This window comes from Coturnix japonica, chromosome 5 (genome assembly GCF_054131305.1).
Source record: "Coturnix japonica strain WE chromosome 5, WE-NBRP24, whole genome shotgun sequence".
NCBI lineage: Eukaryota > Metazoa > Chordata > Aves > Galliformes > Phasianidae > Coturnix > Coturnix japonica.
Genome location: NC_140667.1, coordinates 52,366,842 through 52,388,639, shown reverse-complemented (window position 1 = coordinate 52,388,639; position 21,798 = coordinate 52,366,842). Strand labels below are relative to the sequence as shown.

At 53.2% G+C, this 21,798-nt stretch overlaps 7 protein-coding genes across 7 annotated transcripts; all 7 read left to right on the top strand.

Annotated features, from left to right (window-relative positions):
* Positions 1–3,730: 3,730 nt before the first annotated feature.
* On the top strand, positions 3,731–5,833 carry LOC146760844 (inositol 1,4,5-trisphosphate receptor-interacting protein-like 1). Its single transcript, XM_085549811.1, has one exon. The coding sequence runs from the start codon at positions 3,896–3,898 to the stop codon at positions 5,549–5,551; it is 1,656 nt and encodes a 551-aa protein (XP_085405937.1). The 5' UTR covers positions 3,731–3,895; the 3' UTR covers positions 5,552–5,833.
* A 368-nt stretch (positions 5,834–6,201) lies between these two features.
* On the top strand, positions 6,202–8,449 carry LOC146760843 (inositol 1,4,5-trisphosphate receptor-interacting protein-like 1). The gene has a single exon (XM_085549810.1). The coding sequence runs from the start codon at positions 6,517–6,519 to the stop codon at positions 8,170–8,172; it is 1,656 nt and encodes a 551-aa protein (XP_085405936.1). The 5' UTR covers positions 6,202–6,516; the 3' UTR covers positions 8,173–8,449.
* A 465-nt stretch (positions 8,450–8,914) lies between these two features.
* Positions 8,915–10,996, top strand: LOC146760842 (inositol 1,4,5-trisphosphate receptor-interacting protein-like 1). The gene has a single exon (XM_085549809.1). It carries the CDS (start codon positions 9,137–9,139, stop codon positions 10,790–10,792), a length of 1,656 nt encoding a protein of 551 aa, XP_085405935.1. The 5' UTR covers positions 8,915–9,136; the 3' UTR covers positions 10,793–10,996.
* Positions 10,997–11,514: 518 nt separating this feature from the next.
* Positions 11,515–13,694, top strand: LOC146760841 (inositol 1,4,5-trisphosphate receptor-interacting protein-like 1). Its single transcript, XM_085549808.1, has one exon. It carries the CDS (start codon positions 11,757–11,759, stop codon positions 13,410–13,412), a length of 1,656 nt encoding a protein of 551 aa, XP_085405934.1. The 5' UTR covers positions 11,515–11,756; the 3' UTR covers positions 13,413–13,694.
* Positions 13,695–14,061: 367 nt separating this feature from the next.
* On the top strand, positions 14,062–16,310 carry LOC146760840 (inositol 1,4,5-trisphosphate receptor-interacting protein-like 1). The gene has a single exon (XM_085549807.1). The coding sequence runs from the start codon at positions 14,378–14,380 to the stop codon at positions 16,031–16,033; it is 1,656 nt and encodes a 551-aa protein (XP_085405933.1). The 5' UTR covers positions 14,062–14,377; the 3' UTR covers positions 16,034–16,310.
* A 369-nt stretch (positions 16,311–16,679) lies between these two features.
* Positions 16,680–18,973, top strand: LOC146760839 (inositol 1,4,5-trisphosphate receptor-interacting protein-like 1). The gene has a single exon (XM_085549806.1). It carries the CDS (start codon positions 16,998–17,000, stop codon positions 18,663–18,665), a length of 1,668 nt encoding a protein of 555 aa, XP_085405932.1. The 5' UTR covers positions 16,680–16,997; the 3' UTR covers positions 18,666–18,973.
* Positions 18,974–19,410: 437 nt separating this feature from the next.
* LOC146760838 (inositol 1,4,5-trisphosphate receptor-interacting protein-like 1) lies at positions 19,411–21,580 on the top strand. The gene has a single exon (XM_085549805.1). The coding sequence runs from the start codon at positions 19,629–19,631 to the stop codon at positions 21,270–21,272; it is 1,644 nt and encodes a 547-aa protein (XP_085405931.1). The 5' UTR covers positions 19,411–19,628; the 3' UTR covers positions 21,273–21,580.
* Positions 21,581–21,798: the final 218 nt, after the last annotated feature.

Below are 21,798 nucleotides of genomic sequence, written 5' to 3'. Positions count from 1 at the left end.
CTAAATCTCCTCTCTTTTAGTTTGAAACCATTTCTCTTTGCCCTGTCATAACAGACCCTGCTGAAGAGTCTGACCCCTTCTTTCTTACACCCCCTTTTATGAAATTCAGCAAAGATCAGTGCAAAGTCATGTCCCAAGTGGAACCCCTTGCAAGGATACAGGACTGACTAACTGCAGAGGAGCTCTGAGGAAAACAACATGAGGATACAGAGGGGCTGTGCAATCTCCATTTCTCTGTTTTCTATGACCCAATTGGATAAAATCCTGAGCAACCTGGTCTGACCACAGAACTGATGTAGTTTTGAGCAAAAGGGTTGGACCTGCTAAGGTCCCTTCATTGACCCTGCAATGTCAGGGAAGAATTCATTACAGAAAAGTCATACTGGAATCAGCACATAGAAGAAAATGGAGAGGTTTGGTGGCTGGTTTCATGGAGCTGATGTAAACAAGAAGTGGCAGATGGCTCCACTCTGTCAAGTGCAGGTTGTCCTTTCACACATAAATCTGTTTTACCTCAGAGGAAAACAGGAAAACTATGAATGAAAGCAAGTAGCTCTGCAACACCTTAAAAATGAAAAGATTTTCATTGAAGTTACTGGAAAAGGTTTTGTAGAAACCGGATACGTCGCACTTCCTTTCATTCCTTTTGAATCTACAGACTGTTGAAGGTGTGTTTCTTCCTCAGCTCTCATCTGCTTTTATATAAATAAGAGCACCTGCAGCTTTACCTTTTTGTGTCTCTCAGACTCCCGTCTCTCTGAGATCAGTGAAACACCATTACATATGCAAATACAGTCTTTCCTCGTCTGCAGACTGCAGACATGCAGATAGCAGAGAAGGATTCTTTCCTCAGAACGATAGAAGGAAAAACATGAATCTCATAGAAGATACTGAGATTTTTGAATTCAGTTGCAGTTGTTAAATCAGGGTGGGTAAGGGAGCCATGTTCTTATGCTCCCTCCCCTTCATTGGTTTGGTAGTTCCTCATTTTTATCTTGCATTCTCAATATGATCATGGCTGTTTTTTAGAGACAGCTCTTCACAATCTACCCACTTCTAGCATAGAAGGCAGCTCCTCTGCCCCTCTGCCCTGCCTATCTCATCTAAAAAGCTTTTAACCCTCCATTTTAGTGTCCCAGTTGTGTAATTTGCCCCACTGTGTTTTCATGATAACAATTAGGTCACGGTTTTCTGATTGCACTTTGGCTTCCATCCCCTCAATCACAGAACCCAAAACTTTGAGTGTGACACCACCAACACACCAGTCATTCAACTGATCTGTTCTCCTCCTTATGCCTGGGTCCCAGGCTCCAACTGGGACTTGGAGAATATAGCATGTTTACTATTAGTGCAGGCTGTCTGACAGCCCTGTATTGAGCTTAAGTACACTTAGGCTGAAATGGGCTCTTGGGCTGTTGGCAGGGTGAGCGGAAGCCTTGGAGGGACTGGCCAGGACCCTGGTAATTATGAAGGTTGCATGTCTGGTAAGGTAGTTAATATCTTTTGTTCCAGTACCAGGACAGAGCAGTGACGCAGTTATGGGACCAGGGAAAGAGAAGTGATGCCGACTTCTCACAACTGCATTATTTACACAATCCATTGCAGGGAAATCCATGCAGTGAGATCCAGAGCTAATGGAGGGCAGGGAGCATTTCCTGTCTGGGACACAACGTGCTGGGACAACCCAGCTGCAGTCCTGCTCTTACTCCCTTCTGACCCCATCATACCCACTGTGTCCCTTTTTCTACATATGGCATTAGTTCTCTTGCTGCAACCTCATGCATTCAGTGTCCTCAGGCTGATTACAGCCTGAAATGAACTCCAGATTAATGGAAAATGCTATCAGTTGCCACAGAAGTACACGGTCATGTGACAGCAGTTGTACTTCCTATTGAGCTTGGAACTAAAACTATTACATGACCCTAATTTTTACACTTTCTTACCGTTCTTCTATAAATATCTGTGCTCATATCTGTGGTCAGTACATTCAGTCCCCTAACATGACTCACTTTGTTTTTCGTTCTGTGATCTTATGCCAGCTTATTATACGCTAAAGCTTTCTTCAGCAGAGCTCTTCAGATTTCCTAGTTTGCTGTTTAGGAAAAGCCAGATTCCTGTGGATAACTATCAGCTGTCAAGGATTTCCACGAATGAAGAAAACATCATGGATGGAGGCAACTCTACTCTGCATTTCACACATAAGAGAGAATCGGGAATGTTTTTAGTGGTTTAATGAGGACATAACGTAGTGACTTAACAGCAGCTTCACAAGCTATGAGATTACTGGATACATATGGTTATTTACTGTGTAGAGGGTAGGGTTAAACATACTCATACAGGAACCAGGTGTCTGCTATCAGTTCTTCCAGTCTGAGACAGATTTTTTGTTGTTAATTGTTGGGAGTTGGTTGAGAGAACAGGGAGGACGTGATGGCTTCAAGGACATAACGACCCTGTGAGAAGGCTTAGTGAGGCAGAGGGGTGGGTGGTGAGGGTCTCGAGTTGTCATGGTGTCAGGGTATTGTTAAACTGTTTAGTTGGGGTGGAAGGCAGCCAATCATGTGTTGTGCCATGTCTGGGTTATTCAATTGTATCATGCCACAACTGCAGTTGGAGGGTATAAAATGTTGTTTGTGCCATAATAAAGTTGTACTCAGCTGTTAACTCACATTGAGTCATCTCTGAGTTCCACAATCCCGCTCCCACAAAAATTAATCTCTCTTACCAGGAACGTTATCAATATCATAGAATCACAATCATAGAATCATAAAGGTTGGAAAAGACCACTAAGATCACCTAGTTCTGGTGAATGTTGGTGATAGGGCTGGGCAACTGTAAACAGTACCTCTATTTTACCTCATCCTCAGCCGCTCGTCATAAGACTTGTGCCCCAGACCCCTCAGCAGTTTAATGGCCCTTCTCTGGACACATTCCAGGGCCTCAGTGTCTTTCTTGTAGTGAGGGGCCCAAAAGTGACAACAGTACTCAAAGTGCAGCCTCACCAGAGCTGAGTACAGGGGGATGATCACCTCTCTGCTACTACTGGCCTTTTGTAGTTTTGGGATTTCTGCTGTCAGTATTCCACATCAGAACATGATGCACAACACTGGCAGTTAGAGAGGTCACATTCTGGTTCCATGTTATAGCCTTTTTGGGCATTTCAGGTTCCTGGAGGGTAGAGGAGGCGCAGCTTGCTCCCTGCCTTTCCCCCACTCCTACAGCTCTGTGGCCCTGGGCCAGCTGGTGCCACATAGTGAAGACGAACTGCCTTAGGCCGCACATAAAATAGATAGATAACATGGATCAGTTACAAAACTTATTTTATTGATGTATATGTTTTATTAACAGTTAAAAAACAGCAACAAAAAAAATAAAACTGGTAGAATATACGCCCTTTTTTGGTGAAACCAATGCATCAGCTTCTGGATCAACAGCAGCGGCTGCGGTTCCTAGTGAGATCCCACGGGGTTTGGCAGAGATGGTACACACAGAGATCTCTCCCTGGGAGCTGAGCCCGTCCATGTGCCTCAGAACAGGGCCGATGCTGCGGCCATGGAGGCCCAGGGCAGCTGAGGGGTGGGGCCAAAGGGTGGGGCCGAAGGGTGGGGATGGGGCATCTGTGACGGCACAGTGCGTCACAATGCGGGGCTGGCATCTAGGCCAGCAGCAGGCAGCGCTGCTCCACTTTGGCCTGGGCCAGCGGTGAGTGCAGCAGCAGGGGGAAGGCTGTGCTGGGCCGGGCGGAAAGAGCAGCCTCAGCCCCCGCTGCCTCCCAGCTCCCTCGGCCCCGCTCCTAGCTGACCCCAGGGGCTGCGGCCCCTGGCCCCGCTCCCCCAGCCGTGCGCGAGCTCCCACCCAGCCCCACTGACCTCCCCTCTCTCATCTCTTCCAGATCATGGCTTTGGCGTTTTTCTTCGCCTTGTTGGCGCAGAGAGTGTCTTTCGTTGGTGATGAGTTGGATGCGGAAACGCTTGAACGCATGCGTGAGCGTGCGGTGTTTCTGCAAGAGCAGATGACACTGCAGTGGCAGCACGTAGAGAACGTGGGGCAGAGCTGGATGGGCATTCGAGCCTTCCTCTCCTCTGTGTTGCCTTACTGGAAGGTTTACAGCCTTCTTGAACGCATGCGTGAGGTGTTTCTGCGAGAGCAGAAAGAAAAGCTTCTGCAATTAGAAGAGAGGAACCTGGAGAAGAGCAGGGTGGATATTCAAGCCTTGCTCTTCTCTGTGTTGCCTTACTGGAAGGTTTGCAGTGTTCTTTGCATTCTCTTCCTTTTACTCTGGTTCATGTGGAAGATCTATAAAAAGTTCCAGAGAACTGAAGACATCAGTGATGAGGAGAGCTCCATCAGTGAGGAGAAGCAGCAGGAGAAGCAGCAGGAGAAGCAGCAGGAGAAGCAGCAGGAGCAGGAGGAGAAGCAAAAGGAAGTGGAAAAGGAGGATCTTTTCTTTGCTGATTTGCTCTGGCCAGTTGAAAGCCATCAAAGTAACTGCAGACTTGTGCACTTCCTGTTAAGTGGCGTCATCGATTTTTTCCAATACACCTTGGCAGATACATTCTATCCAGTGCCAGAGCGTGCCATCGGGGTGGGCAGTGCCTACGAAGACTGGTCCCCCCCTGAGAACGAACCCGTCTACTGCCTGCTTGTGCCACTGATGGCTCCCCGTGGGCACGTTTTCCACCTGGATCTGGGCACCCCAGGGGTGCTGCCATCAAGGAACTCTCGTATCCGTGTAGATCTGGAATGCACGTGCGGGAGGGAGCAGCAGATGCGTATGAAGTGCTTCCTCCACACCGCATGGAGAAAGCTGGGTAATCAGCGGCCCAGCCTCCTACACGAACTCTGCACTGGCTCCTACCTAGATACGGAGAAGACAGCCCGCTGGTTCCAGGCACTGATCGAAGATGCCTGGAAACGTTTGCGTTTTCCAAAACCGTACAGACTTAATGCACAGGCACGCAGGCGCTCCTGCAGGCTTCGTCTGACAGATTTTGACCAAACAGTCTACCTGGTCAACATTCTGTTTGGAGTCCAGCAGGACAATACCGACATCTATCTGAACAGCCAGGAGATACAGGTTGGTAGTGTTCCCAGCACGACCTGGCCACAGACCTGTGCGGTGGCAGAGGCGAAGTTTTTCCAGCACGTAGCCTCCCATGCCGAGGAGAGCAATTTCTATGTCAGACACATGCAAGTGGCTGCCTATATCCGGGCGGGCCTCCACTTTTCTCCCTACGAACTGAAGACCGTGCTCATGCACCTCCTGACTGCCATCCCTTTGGAGAGCTGGAAAGGGAGGTATTTCCTGCTGCGGGTGGATGACATCGTGCGCTACCTGCGCTGCTGCGTGGAGGAGAAACGCCTGAATCATTTCTTCATAGGAAATGAGGACGTGCCTGCAGAGATTATCTTGCCGCAGGAATTCCGAGCGTCCCAACCGCTCAACCTCTTCCAGCACCTGGTGCAGGATCCGGGCAGACATGAACAGACGCTGCAGGATGTGGAGGAGCTGCAAGATCGGCTCACAAGCCTGCTGATCTATGGGAAATAAGAGACGCCCACTTGTTCCACAGACGAGCAGCTACAGCAGGCTACGTCTGATGGATTTCAAAAGAAGCTGCTTACTTAAGACAGCGTTTGGAGTATTGCAAGAACACGAGGACATCTATCCGAGCAGCCAGGAGACAGAGACAGCACCACCCGTATCCATGTAGCCACCGGCATTTCTGCGTATGCCATGTTAGTCCAGCCTTTTAGATGCCGGGGCCACATGGAGTGAAGAGGAACTGTCTTCGGCCACACTGAAAATACAGTTAATGTAGATCAGAAAAAAAAAAAAAAAATGATTCCATCGATGTATATGTTCTAATAAAATTTAATAAACATTAAAAAACAAACAAACAAAAACAGCAGTATAAGTGCCCTTCTTTAGGTGGAACCAATGCATCAGCTTCTGGATCAACAGCAGCGGCTGCGGTTCCTAGTGAGATCCCACGGGGTTTGGCAGAGATGGTACACACAGAGATCGCTAGTTCCCAGGAGCTCAGTCCGGCCACGTGCCTCGGAACAGGGCCGATGTCGCGGCCATGGAGACCCAGGGCAGCTGGGGGGGGCTGACGGGTGGGGCCGAAGGGTGGGGATGGGGCGTCTGTGACGGCACAGTGCATCACAATGCAGGGCTGGCATCGAGGCCAGCAGCAGGCAGCGCTGCTCCACTTTGGCCTGGGCCAGCGGTGAGTGCAGCAGCAGGGGGAAGGCTGTGCTGGGCCGGGTGCGAACAGCGGCCCGCGAGGGGTTTGGGAGCCTGCAGTGCCGGCAGCGAGCGCTCAGGGCAGCCTGTGAGCGGCTCTCTGGGCAGTCAGCAGCAGCTCTGGCCTCAGCCCCCGCTGCCTCCCAGCTCCCTCGGCCCCGCTCCTAGCTGACCCCAGGGGCTGCGGCCCCTGGCCCCGCTCCCCCAGCCGTGCGCGAGCTCCCACCCAGCCCCACTGACCTCCCCTCTCTCATCTCTTCCAGATCATGGCTTTGGCGTTTTTCTTCGCCTTGTTGGCGCAGAGAGTGTCTTTCGTTGGTGATGAGTTGGATGCGGAAACGCTTGAACGCATGCGTGAGCGTGCGGTGTTTCTGCAAGAGCAGATGACACTGCAGTGGCAGCACGTAGAGAACGTGGGGCAGAGCTGGATGGGCATTCGAGCCTTCCTCTCCTCTGTGTTGCCTTACTGGAAGGTTTACAGCCTTCTTGAACGCATGCGTGAGGTGTTTCTGCGAGAGCAGAAAGAAAAGCTTCTGCAATTAGAAGAGAGGAACCTGGAGAAGAGCAGGGTGGATATTCAAGCCTTGCTCTTCTCTGTGTTGCCTTACTGGAAGGTTTGCAGTGTTCTTTGCATTCTCTTCCTTTTACTCTGGTTCATGTGGAAGATCTATAAAAAGTTCCAGAGAACTGAAGACATCAGTGATGAGGAGAGCTCCATCAGTGAGGAGAAGCAGCAGGAGAAGCAGCAGGAGAAGCAGCAGGAGAAGCAGCAGGAGCAGGAGGAGAAGCAAAAGGAAGTGGAAAAGGAGGATCTTTTCTTTGCTGATTTGCTCTGGCCAGTTGAAAGCCATCAAAGTAACTGCAGACTTGTGCACTTCCTGTTAAGTGGCGTCATCGATTTTTTCCAATACACCTTGGCAGATACATTCTATCCAGTGCCAGAGCGTGCCATCGGGGTGGGCAGTGCCTACGAAGACTGGTCCCCCCCTGAGAACGAACCCGTCTACTGCCTGCTTGTGCCACTGATGGCTCCCCGTGGGCACGTTTTCCACCTGGATCTGGGCACCCCAGGGGTGCTGCCATCAAGGAACTCCCGTATCCGTGTAGATCTGGAATGCACGTGCGGGAGGGAGCAGCAGATGCGTATGAAGTGCTTCCTCCACACCGCCTGGAGAAAGCTGGGAAATCAGCGGCCCAGCCTCCTACACGAACTCTGCACTGGCTCCTACCTAGATACGGAGAAGACAGCCCGCTGGTTCCAGGCACTGATCGAAGATGCCTGGAAACGTTTGCGTTTTCCAAAACCGTACAGACTTAATGCACAGGCACGCAGGCGCTCCTGCAGGCTTCGTCTGACAGATTTTGACCAAACAGTCTACCTGGTCAACATTCTGTTTGGAGTCCAGCAGGACAATACCGACATCTATCTGAACAGCCAGGAGATACAGGTTGGTAGTGTTCCCAGCACGACCTGGCCACAGACCTGTGCGGTGGCAGAGGCGAAGTTTTTCCAGCACGTAGCCTCCCATGCCGAGGAGAGCAATTTCTATGTCAGACACATGCAAGTGGCTGCCTATATCCGGGCGGGCCTCCACTTTTCTCCCTACGAACTGAAGACCGTGCTCATGCACCTCCTGACTGCCATCCCTTTGGAGAGCTGGAAAGGGAGGTATTTCCTGCTGCGGGTGGATGACATCGTGCGCTACCTGCGCTGCTGCGTGGAGGAGAAACGCCTGAATCATTTCTTCATAGGAAATGAGGACGTGCCTGCAGAGATTATCTTGCCGCAGGAATTCCGAGCGTCCCAACCGCTCAACCTCTTCCAGCACCTGGTGCAGGATCCGGGCAGACATGAACAGACGCTGCAGGATGTGGAGGAGCTGCAAGATCGGCTCACAAGCCTGCTGATCTATGGGAAATAAGAGACGCCCACTTGTTCCACAGACGAGCAGCTACAGCAGGCTACGTCTGATGGATTTCAAAAGAAGCTGCTTACTTAAGACAGCGTTTGGAGTATTGCAAGAACACGAGGACATCTATCCGAGCAGCCAGGAGACAGAGACAGCACCACCCGTATCCATGTAGCCACCGGCATTTCTGCGTATGCCATGTTAGTCCAGCCTTTTAGATGCCGGGGCCACATGGAGTGAAGAGGAACTGTCTTCGGCCACACTGAAAATACAGTTAATGTAGATCAGAAAAAAAAAAAAAAATGATTCCATCGATGTATATGTTCTAATAAAATTTAATAAACATTAAAAAACAAACAAACAAAAACAGCAGTATAAGTGCCCTTCTTTAGGTGGAACCAATGCATCAGCTTCTGGATCAACAGCAGCGGCTGCGGTTCCTAGTGAGATCCCACGGGGTTTGGCAGAGATGGTACACACAGAGATCGCTAGTTCCCAGGAGCTCAGTCCGGCCACGTGCCTCGGAACAGGGCCGATGTCGCGGCCATGGAGACCCAGGGCAGCTGGGGGGGGCTGACGGGTGGGGCCGAAGGGTGGGGATGGGGCGTCTGTGACGGCACAGTGCATCACAATGCAGGGCTGGCATCGAGGCCAGCAGCAGGCAGCGCTGCTCCACTTTGGCCTGGGCCAGCGGTGAGTGCAGCAGCAGGGGGAAGGCTGTGCTGGGCCGGGTGCGAACAGCGACCCGCGAGGGGTTTGGGAGCCTGCAGTGCCGGCAGCGAGCGCTCAGGGCAGCCTGTGAGCGGCTCTCTGGGCAGTCAGCAGCAGCTCTGGCCTCAGCCCCCGCTGCCTCCCAGCTCCCTCGGCCCCGCTCCTAGCTGACCCCAGGGGCTGCGGCCCCTGGCCCCGCTCCCCCAGCCGTGCGCGAGCTCCCACCCAGCCCCACTGACCTCCCCTCTCTCATCTCTTCCAGATCATGGCTTTGGCGTTTTTCTTCGCCTTGTTGGCGCAGAGAGTGTCTTTCGTTGGTGATGAGTTGGATGCGGAAACGCTTGAACGCATGCGTGAGCGTGCGGTGTTTCTGCAAGAGCAGATGACACTGCAGTGGCAGCACGTAGAGAACGTGGGGCAGAGCTGGATGGGCATTCGAGCCTTCCTCTCCTCTGTGTTGCCTTACTGGAAGGTTTACAGCCTTCTTGAACGCATGCGTGAGGTGTTTCTGCGAGAGCAGAAAGAAAAGCTTCTGCAATTAGAAGAGAGGAACCTGGAGAAGAGCAGGGTGGATATTCAAGCCTTGCTCTTCTCTGTGTTGCCTTACTGGAAGGTTTGCAGTGTTCTTTGCATTCTCTTCCTTTTACTCTGGTTCATGTGGAAGATCTATAAAAAGTTCCAGAGAACTGAAGACATCAGTGATGAGGAGAGCTCCATCAGTGAGGAGAAGCAGCAGGAGAAGCAGCAGGAGAAGCAGCAGGAGAAGCAGCAGGAGCAGGAGGAGAAGCAAAAGGAAGTGGAAAAGGAGGATCTTTTCTTTGCTGATTTGCTCTGGCCAGTTGAAAGCCATCAAAGTAACTGCAGACTTGTGCACTTCCTGTTAAGTGGCGTCATCGATTTTTTCCAATACACCTTGGCAGATACATTCTATCCAGTGCCAGAGCGTGCCATCGGGGTGGGCAGTGCCTACGAAGACTGGTCCCCCCCTGAGAACGAACCCGTCTACTGCCTGCTTGTGCCACTGATGGCTCCCCGTGGGCACGTTTTCCACCTGGATCTGGGCACCCCAGGGGTGCTGCCATCAAGGAACTCCCGTATCCGTGTAGATCTGGAATGCACGTGCGGGAGGGAGCAGCAGATGCGTATGAAGTGCTTCCTCCACACCGCCTGGAGAAAGCTGGGAAATCAGCGGCCCAGCCTCCTACACGAACTCTGCACTGGCTCCTACCTAGATACGGAGAAGACAGCCCGCTGGTTCCAGGCACTGATCGAAGATGCCTGGAAACGTTTGCGTTTTCCAAAACCGTACAGACTTAATGCACAGGCACGCAGGCGCTCCTGCAGGCTTCGTCTGACAGATTTTGACCAAACAGTCTACCTGGTCAACATTCTGTTTGGAGTCCAGCAGGACAATACCGACATCTATCTGAACAGCCAGGAGATACAGGTTGGTAGTGTTCCCAGCACGACCTGGCCACAGACCTGTGCGGTGGCAGAGGCGAAGTTTTTCCAGCACGTAGCCTCCCATGCCGAGGAGAGCAATTTCTATGTCAGACACATGCAAGTGGCTGCCTATATCCGGGCGGGCCTCCACTTTTCTCCCTACGAACTGAAGACCGTGCTCATGCACCTCCTGACTGCCATCCCTTTGGAGAGCTGGAAAGGGAGGTATTTCCTGCTGCGGGTGGATGACATCGTGCGCTACCTGCGCTGCTGCGTGGAGGAGAAACGCCTGAATCATTTCTTCATAGGAAATGAGGACGTGCCTGCAGAGATTATCTTGCCGCAGGAATTCCGAGCGTCCCAACCGCTCAACCTCTTCCAGCACCTGGTGCAGGATCCGGGCAGACATGAACAGACGCTGCAGGATGTGGAGGAGCTGCAAGATCGGCTCACAAGCCTGCTGATCTATGGGAAATAAGAGACGCCCACTTGTTCCACAGACGAGCAGCTACAGCAGGCTACGTCTGATGGATTTCAAAAGAAGCTGCTTACTTAAGACAGCGTTTGGAGTATTGCAAGAACACGAGGACATCTATCCGAGCAGCCAGGAGACAGAGACAGCACCACCCGTATCCATGTAGCCACCGGCATTTCTGCGTATGCCATGTTAGTCCAGCCTTTTAGATGCCAGGGCCACATGGAGTGAAGAGGAACTGTCTTCGGCCACACTGAAAATACAGTTAATGTAGATCAGAAAAAAAAAAAAAAATGATTCCATCGATGTATATGTTCTAATAAAATTTAATAAACATTAAAAAACAAACAAACAAAAACAGCAGTATAAGTGCCCTTCTTTAGGTGGAACCAATGCATCAGCTTCTGGATCAACAGCAGCGGCTGCAGTTCCTAGTGAGATCCCACGGGGTTTGGCAGAGATGGTACACACAGAGATCGCTAGTTCCCAGGAGCTCAGTCCGGCCACGTGCCTCGGAACAGGGCCGATGTCGCGGCCATGGAGACCCAGGGCAGCTGGGGGGGGCTGACGGGTGGGGCCGAAGGGTGGGGATGGGGCGTCTGTGACGTCACAGTGCATCACAATGCAGGGCTGGCATCGAGGCCAGCAGCAGGCAGCGCTGCTCCACTTTGGCCTGGGCCAGCGGTGAGTGCAGCAGCAGGGGGAAGGCTGTGCTGGGCCGGGTGCGAACAGCGGCCCGCGAGGGGTTTGGGAGCCTGCAGTGCCGGCAGCGAGCGCTCAGGGCAGCCTGTGAGCGGCTCTCTGGGCAGTCAGCAGCAGCTCTGGCCTCAGCCCCCGCTGCCTCCCAGCTCCCTCGGCCCCGCTCCTAGCTGACCCCAGGGGCTGCGGCCCCTGGCCCCGCTCCCCCAGCCGTGCGCGAGCTCCCACCCAGCCCCACTGACCTCCCCTCTCTCATCTCTTCCAGATCATGGCTTTGGCGTTTTTCTTCGCCTTGTTGGCGCAGAGAGTGTCTTTCGTTGGTGATGAGTTGGATGCGGAAACGCTTGAACGCATGCGTGAGCGTGCGGTGTTTCTGCAAGAGCAGATGACACTGCAGTGGCAGCACGTAGAGAACGTGGGGCAGAGCTGGATGGGCATTCGAGCCTTCCTCTCCTCTGTGTTGCCTTACTGGAAGGTTTACAGCCTTCTTGAACGCATGCGTGAGGTGTTTCTGCGAGAGCAGAAAGAAAAGCTTCTGCAATTAGAAGAGAGGAACCTGGAGAAGAGCAGGGTGGATATTCAAGCCTTGCTCTTCTCTGTGTTGCCTTACTGGAAGGTTTGCAGTGTTCTTTGCATTCTCTTCCTTTTACTCTGGTTCATGTGGAAGATCTATAAAAAGTTCCAGAGAACTGAAGACATCAGTGATGAGGAGAGCTCCATCAGTGAGGAGAAGCAGCAGGAGAAGCAGCAGGAGAAGCAGCAGGAGAAGCAGCAGGAGCAGGAGGAGAAGCAAAAGGAAGTGGAAAAGGAGGATCTTTTCTTTGCTGATTTGCTCTGGCCAGTTGAAAGCCATCAAAGTAACTGCAGACTTGTGCACTTCCTGTTAAGTGGCGTCATCGATTTTTTCCAATACACCTTGGCAGATACATTCTATCCAGTGCCAGAGCGTGCCATCGGGGTGGGCAGTGCCTACGAAGACTGGTCCCCCCCTGAGAACGAACCCGTCTACTGCCTGCTTGTGCCACTGATGGCTCCCCGTGGGCACGTTTTCCACCTGGATCTGGGCACCCCAGGGGTGCTGCCATCAAGGAACTCCCGTATCCGTGTAGATCTGGAATGCACGTGCGGGAGGGAGCAGCAGATGCGTATGAAGTGCTTCCTCCACACCGCCTGGAGAAAGCTGGGAAATCAGCGGCCCAGCCTCCTACACGAACTCTGCACTGGCTCCTACCTAGATACGGAGAAGACAGCCCGCTGGTTCCAGGCACTGATCGAAGATGCCTGGAAACGTTTGCGTTTTCCAAAACCGTACAGACTTAATGCACAGGCACGCAGGCGCTCCTGCAGGCTTCGTCTGACAGATTTTGACCAAACAGTCTACCTGGTCAACATTCTGTTTGGAGTCCAGCAGGACAATACCGACATCTATCTGAACAGCCAGGAGATACAGGTTGGTAGTGTTCCCAGCACGACCTGGCCACAGACCTGTGCGGTGGCAGAGGCGAAGTTTTTCCAGCACGTAGCCTCCCATGCCGAGGAGAGCAATTTCTATGTCAGACACATGCAAGTGGCTGCCTATATCCGGGCGGGCCTCCACTTTTCTCCCTACGAACTGAAGACCGTGCTCATGCACCTCCTGACTGCCATCCCTTTGGAGAGCTGGAAAGGGAGGTATTTCCTGCTGCGGGTGGATGACATCGTGCGCTACCTGCGCTGCTGCGTGGAGGAGAAACGCCTGAATCATTTCTTCATAGGAAATGAGGACGTGCCTGCAGAGATTATCTTGCCGCAGGAATTCCGAGCGTCCCAACCGCTCAACCTCTTCCAGCACCTGGTGCAGGATCCGGGCAGACATGAACAGACGCTGCAGGATGTGGAGGAGCTGCAAGATCGGCTCACAAGCCTGCTGATCTATGGGAAATAAGAGACGCCCACTTGTTCCACAGACGAGCAGCTACAGCAGGCTACGTCTGATGGATTTCAAAAGAAGCTGCTTACTTAAGACAGCGTTTGGAGTATTGCAAGAACACGAGGACATCTATCCGAGCAGCCAGGAGACAGAGACAGCACCACCCGTATCCATGTAGCCACCGGCATTTCTGCGTATGCCATGTTAGTCCAGCCTTTTAGATGCCGGGGCCACATGGAGTGAAGAGGAACTGTCTTCGGCCACACTGAAAATACAGTTAATGTAGATCAGAAAAAAAAAAAAAAAATGATTCCATCGATGTATATGTTCTAATAAAATTTAATAAACATTAAAAAACAAACAAACAAAAACAGCAGTATAAGTGCCCTTCTTTAGGTGGAACCAATGCATCAGCTTCTGGATCAACAGCAGCGGCTGCGGTTCCTAGTGAGATCCCACGGGGTTTGGCAGAGATGGTACACACAGAGATCGCTAGTTCCCAGGAGCTCAGTCCGGCCACGTGCCTCGGAACAGGGCAGATGTCGCGGCCATGGAGACCCAGGGCAGCTGGGGGGGGCTGACGGGTGGGGCCGAAGGGTGGGGATGGGGCGTCTGTGACGGCACAGTGCATCACAATGCAGGGCTGGCATCGAGGCCAGCAGCAGGCAGCGCTGCTCCACTTTGGCCTGGGCCAGCGGTGAGTGCAGCAGCAGGGGGAAGGCTGTGCTGGGCCGGGTGCGAACAGCGGCCCGCGAGGGGTTTGGGAGCCTGCAGTGCCGGCAGCGAGCGCTCAGGGCAGCCTGTGAGCGGCTCTCTGGGCAGTCAGCAGCAGCTCTGGCCTCAGCCCCCGCTGCCTCCCAGCTCCCTCGGCCCCGCTCCTAGCTGACCCCAGGGGCTGCGGCCCCTGGCCCCGCTCCCCCAGCCGTGCGCGAGCTCCCACCCAGCCCCACTGACCTCCCCTCTCTCATCTCTTCCAGATCATGGCTTTGGCGTTTTTCTTCGCCTTGTTGGCGCAGAGAGTGTCTTTCGTTGGTGATGAGTTGGATGCGGAAACGCTTGAACGCATGCGTGAGCGTGCGGTGTTTCTGCAAGAGCAGATGACACTGCAGTGGCAGCACGTAGAGAACGTGGGGCAGAGCTGGATGGGCATTCGAGCCTTCCTCTCCTCTGTGTTGCCTTACTGGAAGGTTTACAGCCTTCTTGAACGCATGCGTGAGGTGTTTCTGCGAGAGCAGAAAGAAAAGCTTCTGCAATTAGAAGAGAGGAACCTGGAGAAGAGCAGGGTGGATATTCAAGCCTTGCTCTTCTCTGTGTTGCCTTACTGGAAGGTTTGCAGTGTTCTTTGCATTCTCTTCCTTTTACTCTGGTTCATGTGGAAGATCTATAAAAAGTTCCAGAGAACTGAAGACATCAGTGATGAGGAGAGCTCCATCAGTGAGGAGAAGCAGCAGGAGAAGCAGCAGGAGAAGCAGCAGGAGAAGCAGCAGGAGCAGGAGGAGAAGCAAAAGGAAGTGGAAAAGGAGGATCTTTTCTTTGCTGATTTGCTCTGGCCAGTTGAAAGCCATCAAAGTAACTGCAGACTTGTGCACTTCCTGTTAAGTGGCGTCATCGATTTTTTCCAATACACCTTGGCAGATACATTCTATCCAGTGCCAGAGCGTGCCATCGGGGTGGGCAGTGCCTACGAAGACTGGTCCCCCCCTGAGAACGAACCCGTCTACTGCCTGCTTGTGCCACTGATGGCTCCCCGTGGGCACGTTTTCCACCTGGATCTGGGCACCCCAGGGGTGCTGCCATCAAGGAACTCCCGTATCCGTGTAGATCTGGAATGCACGTGCGGGAGGGAGCAGCAGATGCGTATGAAGTGCTTCCTCCACACCGCCTGGAGAAAGCTGGGAAATCAGCGGCCCAGCCTCCTACACGAACTCTGCACTGGCTCCTACCTAGATACGGAGAAGACAGCCCGCTGGTTCCAGGCACTGATCGAAGATGCCTGGAAACGTTTGCGTTTTCCAAAACCGTACAGACTTAATGCACAGGCACGCAGGCGCTCCTGCAGGCTTTGTCTGACAGATTTTGACCAAACAGTCTACCTGGTCAACATTCTGTTTGGAGTCCAGCAGGACAATACCGACATCTATCTGAACAGCCAGGAGATACAGGTTGGTAGTGTTCCCAGCACGACCTGGCCACAGACCTGTGCGGTGGCAGAGGCGAAGTTTTTCCAGCACGTAGCCTCCCATGCCGAGGAGAGCAATTTCTATGTCAGACACATGCAAGTGGCTGCCTATATCCGGGCGGGCCTCCACTTTTCTCCCTACGAACTGAAGACCGTGCTCATGCACCTCCTGACTGCCATCCCTTTGGAGAGCTGGAAAGGGAGGTATTTCCTGCTGCGGGTGGATGACATCGTGCGCTACCTGCGCTGCTGCGTGGAGGAGAAACGCCTGAATCATTTCTTCATAGGAAATGAGGACGTGCCTGCAGAGATTATCTTGCCGCAGGAATTCCGAGCGTCCCAACCGCTCAACCTCTTCCAGCACCTGGTGCAGGATCCGGGCAGACATGAACAGACGCTGCAGGATGTGGAGGAGCTGCAAGATCGGCTCACAAGCCTGCTGATCTATGGGAAATAAGAGACGCCCACTTGTTCCACAGACGAGCAGCTACAGCAGGCTACGTCTGATGGATTTCAAAAGAAGCTGCTTACTTAAGACAGCGTTTGGAGTATTGCAAGAACACGAGGACATCTATCCGAGCAGCCAGGAGACAGAGACAGCACCACCCGTATCCATGTAGCCACCGGCATTTCTGCGTATGCCATGTTAGTCCAGCCTTTTAGATGCCGGGGCCACATGGAGTGAAGAGGAACTGTCTTCGGCCACACTGAAAATACAGTTAATGTAGATCAGAAAAAAAAAAAAAAATGATTCCATCGATGTATATGTTCTAATAAAATTTAATAAACATTAAAAAACAAACAAACAAAAACAGCAGTATAAGTGCCCTTCTTTAGGTGGAACCAATGCATCAGCTTCTGGATCAACAGCAGCGGCTGCGGTTCCTAGTGAGATCCCACGGGGTTTGGCAGAGATGGTACACACAGAGATCGCTAGTTCCCAGGAGCTCAGTCCGGCCACGTGCCTCGGAACAGGGCCGATGTCGCGGCCATGGAGACCCAGGGCAGCTGGGGGGGGCTGACGGGTGGGGCCGAAGGGTGGGGATGGGGCGTCTGTGACGGCACAGTGCATCACAATGCAGGGCTGGCATCGAGGCCAGCAGCAGGCAGCGCTGCTCCACTTTGGCCTGGGCCAGCGGTGAGTGCAGCAGCAGGGGGAAGGCTGTGCTGGGCCGGGTGCGAACAGCGGCCCGCGAGGGGTTTGGGAGCCTGCAGTGCCGGCAGCGAGCGCTCAGGGCAGCCTGTGAGCGGCTCTCTGGGCAGTCAGCAGCAGCTCTGGCCTCAGCCCCCGCTGCCTCCCAGCTCCCTCGGCCCCGCTCCTAGCTGACCCCAGGGGCTGCGGCCCCTGGCCCCGCTCCCCCAGCCGTGCGCGAGCTCCCACCCAGCCCCACTGACCTCCCCTCTCTCATCTCTTCCAGATCATGGCTTTGGCGTTTTTCTTCGCCTTGTTGGCGCAGAGAGTGTCTTTCGTTGGTGATGAGTTGGATGCGGAAACGCTTGAACGCATGCGTGAGCGTGCGGTGTTTCTGCAAGAGCAGATGACACTGCAGTGGCAGCACGTAGAGAACGTGGGGCAGAGCTGGATGGGCATTCGAGCCTTCCTCTCCTCTGTGTTGCCTTACTGGAAGGTTTACAGCCTTCTTGAACGCATGCGTGAGGTGTTTCTGCGAGAGCAGAAAGAAAAGCTTCTGCAATTAGAAGAGAGGAACCTGGAGAAGAGCAGGGTGGATATTCAAGCCTTGCTCTTCTCTGTGTTGCCTTACTGGAAGGTTTGCAGTGTTCTTTGCATTCTCTTCCTTTTACTCTGGTTCATGTGGAAGATCTATAAAAAGTTCCAGAGAACTGAAGACATCAGTGATGAGGAGAGCTCCATCAGTGAGGAGAAGCAGCAGGAGAAGCAGCAGGAGAAGCAGCAGGAGAAGCAGCAGGAGAAGCAGCAGGAGCAGGAGGAGAAGCAAAAGGAAGTGGAAAAGGAGGATCTTTTCTTTGCTGATTTGCTCTGGCCAGTTGAAAGCCATCAAAGTAACTGCAGACTTGTGCACTTCCTGTTAAGTGGCGTCATCGATTTTTTCCAATACACCTTGGCAGATACATTCTATCCAGTGCCAGAGCGTGCCATCGGGGTGGGCAGTGCCTACGAAGACTGGTCCCCCCCTGAGAACGAACCCGTCTACTGCCTGCTTGTGCCACTGATGGCTCCCCGTGGGCACGTTTTCCACCTGGATCTGGGCACCCCAGGGGTGCTGCCATCAAGGAACTCTCGTATCCGTGTAGATCTGGAATGCACGTGCGGGAGGGAGCAGCAGATGCGTATGAAGTGCTTCCTCCACACCGCATGGAGAAAGCTGGGTAATCAGCGGCCCAGCCTCCTACACGAACTCTGCACTGGCTCCTACCTAGATACGGAGAAGACAGCCCGCTGGTTCCAGGCACTGATCGAAGATGCCTGGAAACGTTTGCGTTTTCCAAAACCGTACAGACTTAATGCACAGGCACGCAGGCGCTCCTGCAGGCTTCGTCTGACAGATTTTGACCAAACAGTCTACCTGGTCAACATTCTGTTTGGAGTCCAGCAGGACAATACCGACATCTATCTGAACAGCCAGGAGATACAGGTTGGTAGTGTTCCCAGCACGACCTGGCCACAGACCTGTGCGGTGGCAGAGGCGAAGTTTTTCCAGCACGTAGCCTCCCATGCCGAGGAGAGCAATTTCTATGTCAGACACATGCAAGTGGCTGCCTATATCCGGGCGGGCCTCCACTTTTCTCCCTACGAACTGAAGACCGTGCTCATGCACCTCCTGACTGCCATCCCTTTGGAGAGCTGGAAAGGGAGGTATTTCCTGCTGCGGGTGGATGACATCGTGCGCTACCTGCGCTGCTGCGTGGAGGAGAAACGCCTGAATCATTTCTTCATAGGAAATGAGGACGTGCCTGCAGAGATTATCTTGCCGCAGGAATTCCGAGCGTCCCAACCGCTCAACCTCTTCCAGCACCTGGTGCAGGATCCGGGCAGACATGAACAGACGCTGCAGGATGTGGAGGAGCTGCAAGATCGGCTCACAAGCCTGCTGATCTATGGGAAATAAGAGACGCCCACTTGTTCCACAGACGAGCAGCTACAGCAGGCTACGTCTGATGGATTTCAAAAGAAGCTGCTTACTTAAGACAGCGTTTGGAGTATTGCAAGAACACGAGGACATCTATCCGAGCAGCCAGGAGACAGAGACAGCACCACCCGTATCCATGTAGCCACCGGCATTTCTGCGTATGCCATGTTAGTCCAGCCTTTTAGATGCCGGGGCCACATGGAGTGAAGAGGAACTGTCTTCGGCCACACTGAAAATACAGTTAATGTAGATCAGAAAAAAAAAAAAAATGATTCCATCGATGTATATGTTCTAATAAAATTTAATAAACATTAAAAAACAAACAAACAAAAACAGCAGTATAAGTGCCCTTCTTTAGGTGGAACCAATGCATCAGCTTCTGGATCAACAGCAGCGGCTGCGGTTCCTAGTGAGATCCCACGGGGTTTGGCAGAGATGGTACACACAGAGATCGCTAGTTCCCAGGAGCTCAGTCCGGCCACGTGCCTCGGAACAGGGCCGATGTCGCGGCCATGGAGACCCAGGGCAGCTGGGGGGGGCTGACGGGTGGGGCCGAAGGGTGGGGATGGGGCGTCTGTGACGGCACAGTGCATCACAATGCAGGGCTGGCATCGAGGCCAGCAGCAGGCAGCGCTGCTCCACTTTGGCCTGGGCCAGCGGTGAGTGCAGCAGCAGGGGGAAGGCTGTGCTGGGCCGGGTGCGAACAGCGGCCTGCGAGGGGTTTGGGAGCCTGCAGTGCCGGCAGCGAGCGCTCAGGGCAGCCTGTGAGCGGCTCTCTGGGCAGTCAGCAGCAGCTCTGGCCTCAGCCCCCGCTGCCTCCCAGCTCCCTCGGCCCCGCTCCTAGCTGACCCCAGGGGCTGCGGCCCCTGGCCCCGCTCCCCCAGCCGTGCGCGAGCTCCCACCCAGCCCCACTGACCTCCCCTCTCTCATCTCTTCCAGATCATGGCTTTGGCGTTTTTCTTCGCCTTGTTGGCGCAGAGAGTGTCTTTCGTTGGTGATGAGTTGGATGCGGAAACGCTTGAACGCATGCGTGAGCGTGCGGTGTTTCTGCAAGAGCAGATGACACTGCAGTGGCAGCACGTAGAGAACGTGGGGCAGAGCTGGATGGGCATTCGAGCCTTCCTCTCCTCTGTGTTGCCTTACTGGAAGGTTTACAGCCTTCTTGAACGCATGCGTGAGGTGTTTCTGCGAGAGCAGAAAGAAAAGCTTCTGCAATTAGAAGAGAGGAACCTGGAGAAGAGCAGGGTGGATATTCAAGCCTTGCTCTTCTCTGTGTTGCCTTACTGGAAGGTTTGCAGTGTTCTTTGCATTCTCTTCCTTTTACTCTGGTTAATGTGGAAGATCTATAAAAAGTTCCAGAGAACTGAAGACATCAGTGATGAGGAGAGCTCCATCAGTGAGGAGAAGCAGCAGGAGAAGCAGCAGGAGAAGCAGCAGGAGCAGGAGGAGAAGCAAAAGGAAGTGGAAAAGGAGGATCTTTTCTTTGCTGATTTGCTCTGGCCAGTTGAAAGCCATCAAAGTAACTGCAGACTTGTGCACTTCCTGTTAAGTGGCGTCATCGATTTTTTCCAATACACCTTGGCAGATACATTCTATCCAGTGCCAGAGCGTGCCATCGGGGTGGGCAGTGCCTACGAAGACTGGTCCCCCCCTGAGAACGAACCCGTCTACTGCCTGCTTGTGCCACTGATGGCTCCCCGTGGGCACGTTTTCCACCTGGATCTGGGCACCCCAGGGGTGCTGCCATCAAGGAACTCCCGTATCCGTGTAGATCTGGAATGCACGTGCGGGAGGGAGCAGCAGATGCGTATGAAGTGCTTCCTCCACACCGCCTGGAGAAAGCTGGGAAATCAGCGGCCCAGCCTCCTACACGAACTCTGCACTGGCTCCTACCTAGATACGGAGAAGACAGCCCGCTGGTTCCAGGCACTGATCGAAGATGCCTGGAAACGTTTGCGTTTTCCAAAACCGTACAGACTTAATGCACAGGCACGCAGGCGCTCCTGCAGGCTTCGTCTGACAGATTTTGACCAAACAGTCTACCTGGTCAACATTCTGTTTGGAGTCCAGCAGGACAATACCGACATCTATCTGAACAGCCAGGAGATACAGGTTGGTAGTGTTCCCAGCACGACCTGGCCACAGACCTGTGCGGTGGCAGAGGCGAAGTTTTTCCAGCACGTAGCCTCCCATGCCGAGGAGAGCAATTTCTATGTCAGACACATGCAAGTGGCTGCCTATATCCGGGCGGGCCTCCACTTTTCTCCCTACGAACTGAAGACCGTGCTCATGCACCTCCTGACTGCCATCCCTTTGGAGAGCTGGAAAGGGAGGTATTTCCTGCTGCGGGTGGATGACATCGTGCGCTACCTGCGCTGCTGCGTGGAGGAGAAACGCCTGAATCATTTCTTCATAGGAAATGAGGACGTGCCTGCAGAGATTATCTTGCCGCAGGAATTCCGAGCGTCCCAACCGCTCAACCTCTTCCAGCACCTGGTGCAGGATCCGGGCAGACATGAACAGACGCTGCAGGATGTGGAGGAGCTGCAAGATCGGCTCACAAGCCTGCTGATCTATGGGAAATAAGAGACGCCCACTTGTTCCACAGACGAGCAGCTACAGCAGGCTACGTCTGATGGATTTCAAAAGAAGCTGCTTACTTAAGACAGCGTTTGGAGTATTGCAAGAACACGAGGACATCTATCCGAGCAGCCAGGAGACAGAGACAGCACCACCCGTATCCATGTAGCCACCGGCATTTCTGCGTATGCCATGTTAGTCCAGCCTTTTAGATGCCGGGGCCACATGGAGTGAAGAGGAACTGTCTTCGGCCACACTGAAAATACAGTTAATGTAGATCAGAAAAAAAAAAAAAATGATTCCATCGATGTATATGTTCTAATAAAATTTAATAAACATTAAAAAACAAACAAACAAAAACAGCAGTATAAGTGCCCTTCTTTAGGTGGAACCAATGCATCAGCTTCTGGATCAACAGCAGCGGCTGCGGTTCCTAGTGAGATCCCACGGGGTTTGGCAGAGATGGTACACACAGAGATCGATCGTTCCCAGGAGCTCAGTCCGGCCACGTGCCTCGGAACAGGGCCGATGT

Coding starts and splice junctions, on each gene's coding strand:
- LOC146760844 (XM_085549811.1), top strand. CDS start 3,896: ATGGCTTTGGCGTTTTTCTTCGCCTTGTTGGCGCAGAGAGTGTCTTTC.
- LOC146760843 (XM_085549810.1), top strand. CDS start 6,517: ATGGCTTTGGCGTTTTTCTTCGCCTTGTTGGCGCAGAGAGTGTCTTTC.
- LOC146760842 (XM_085549809.1), top strand. CDS start 9,137: ATGGCTTTGGCGTTTTTCTTCGCCTTGTTGGCGCAGAGAGTGTCTTTC.
- LOC146760841 (XM_085549808.1), top strand. CDS start 11,757: ATGGCTTTGGCGTTTTTCTTCGCCTTGTTGGCGCAGAGAGTGTCTTTC.
- LOC146760840 (XM_085549807.1), top strand. CDS start 14,378: ATGGCTTTGGCGTTTTTCTTCGCCTTGTTGGCGCAGAGAGTGTCTTTC.
- LOC146760839 (XM_085549806.1), top strand. CDS start 16,998: ATGGCTTTGGCGTTTTTCTTCGCCTTGTTGGCGCAGAGAGTGTCTTTC.
- LOC146760838 (XM_085549805.1), top strand. CDS start 19,629: ATGGCTTTGGCGTTTTTCTTCGCCTTGTTGGCGCAGAGAGTGTCTTTC.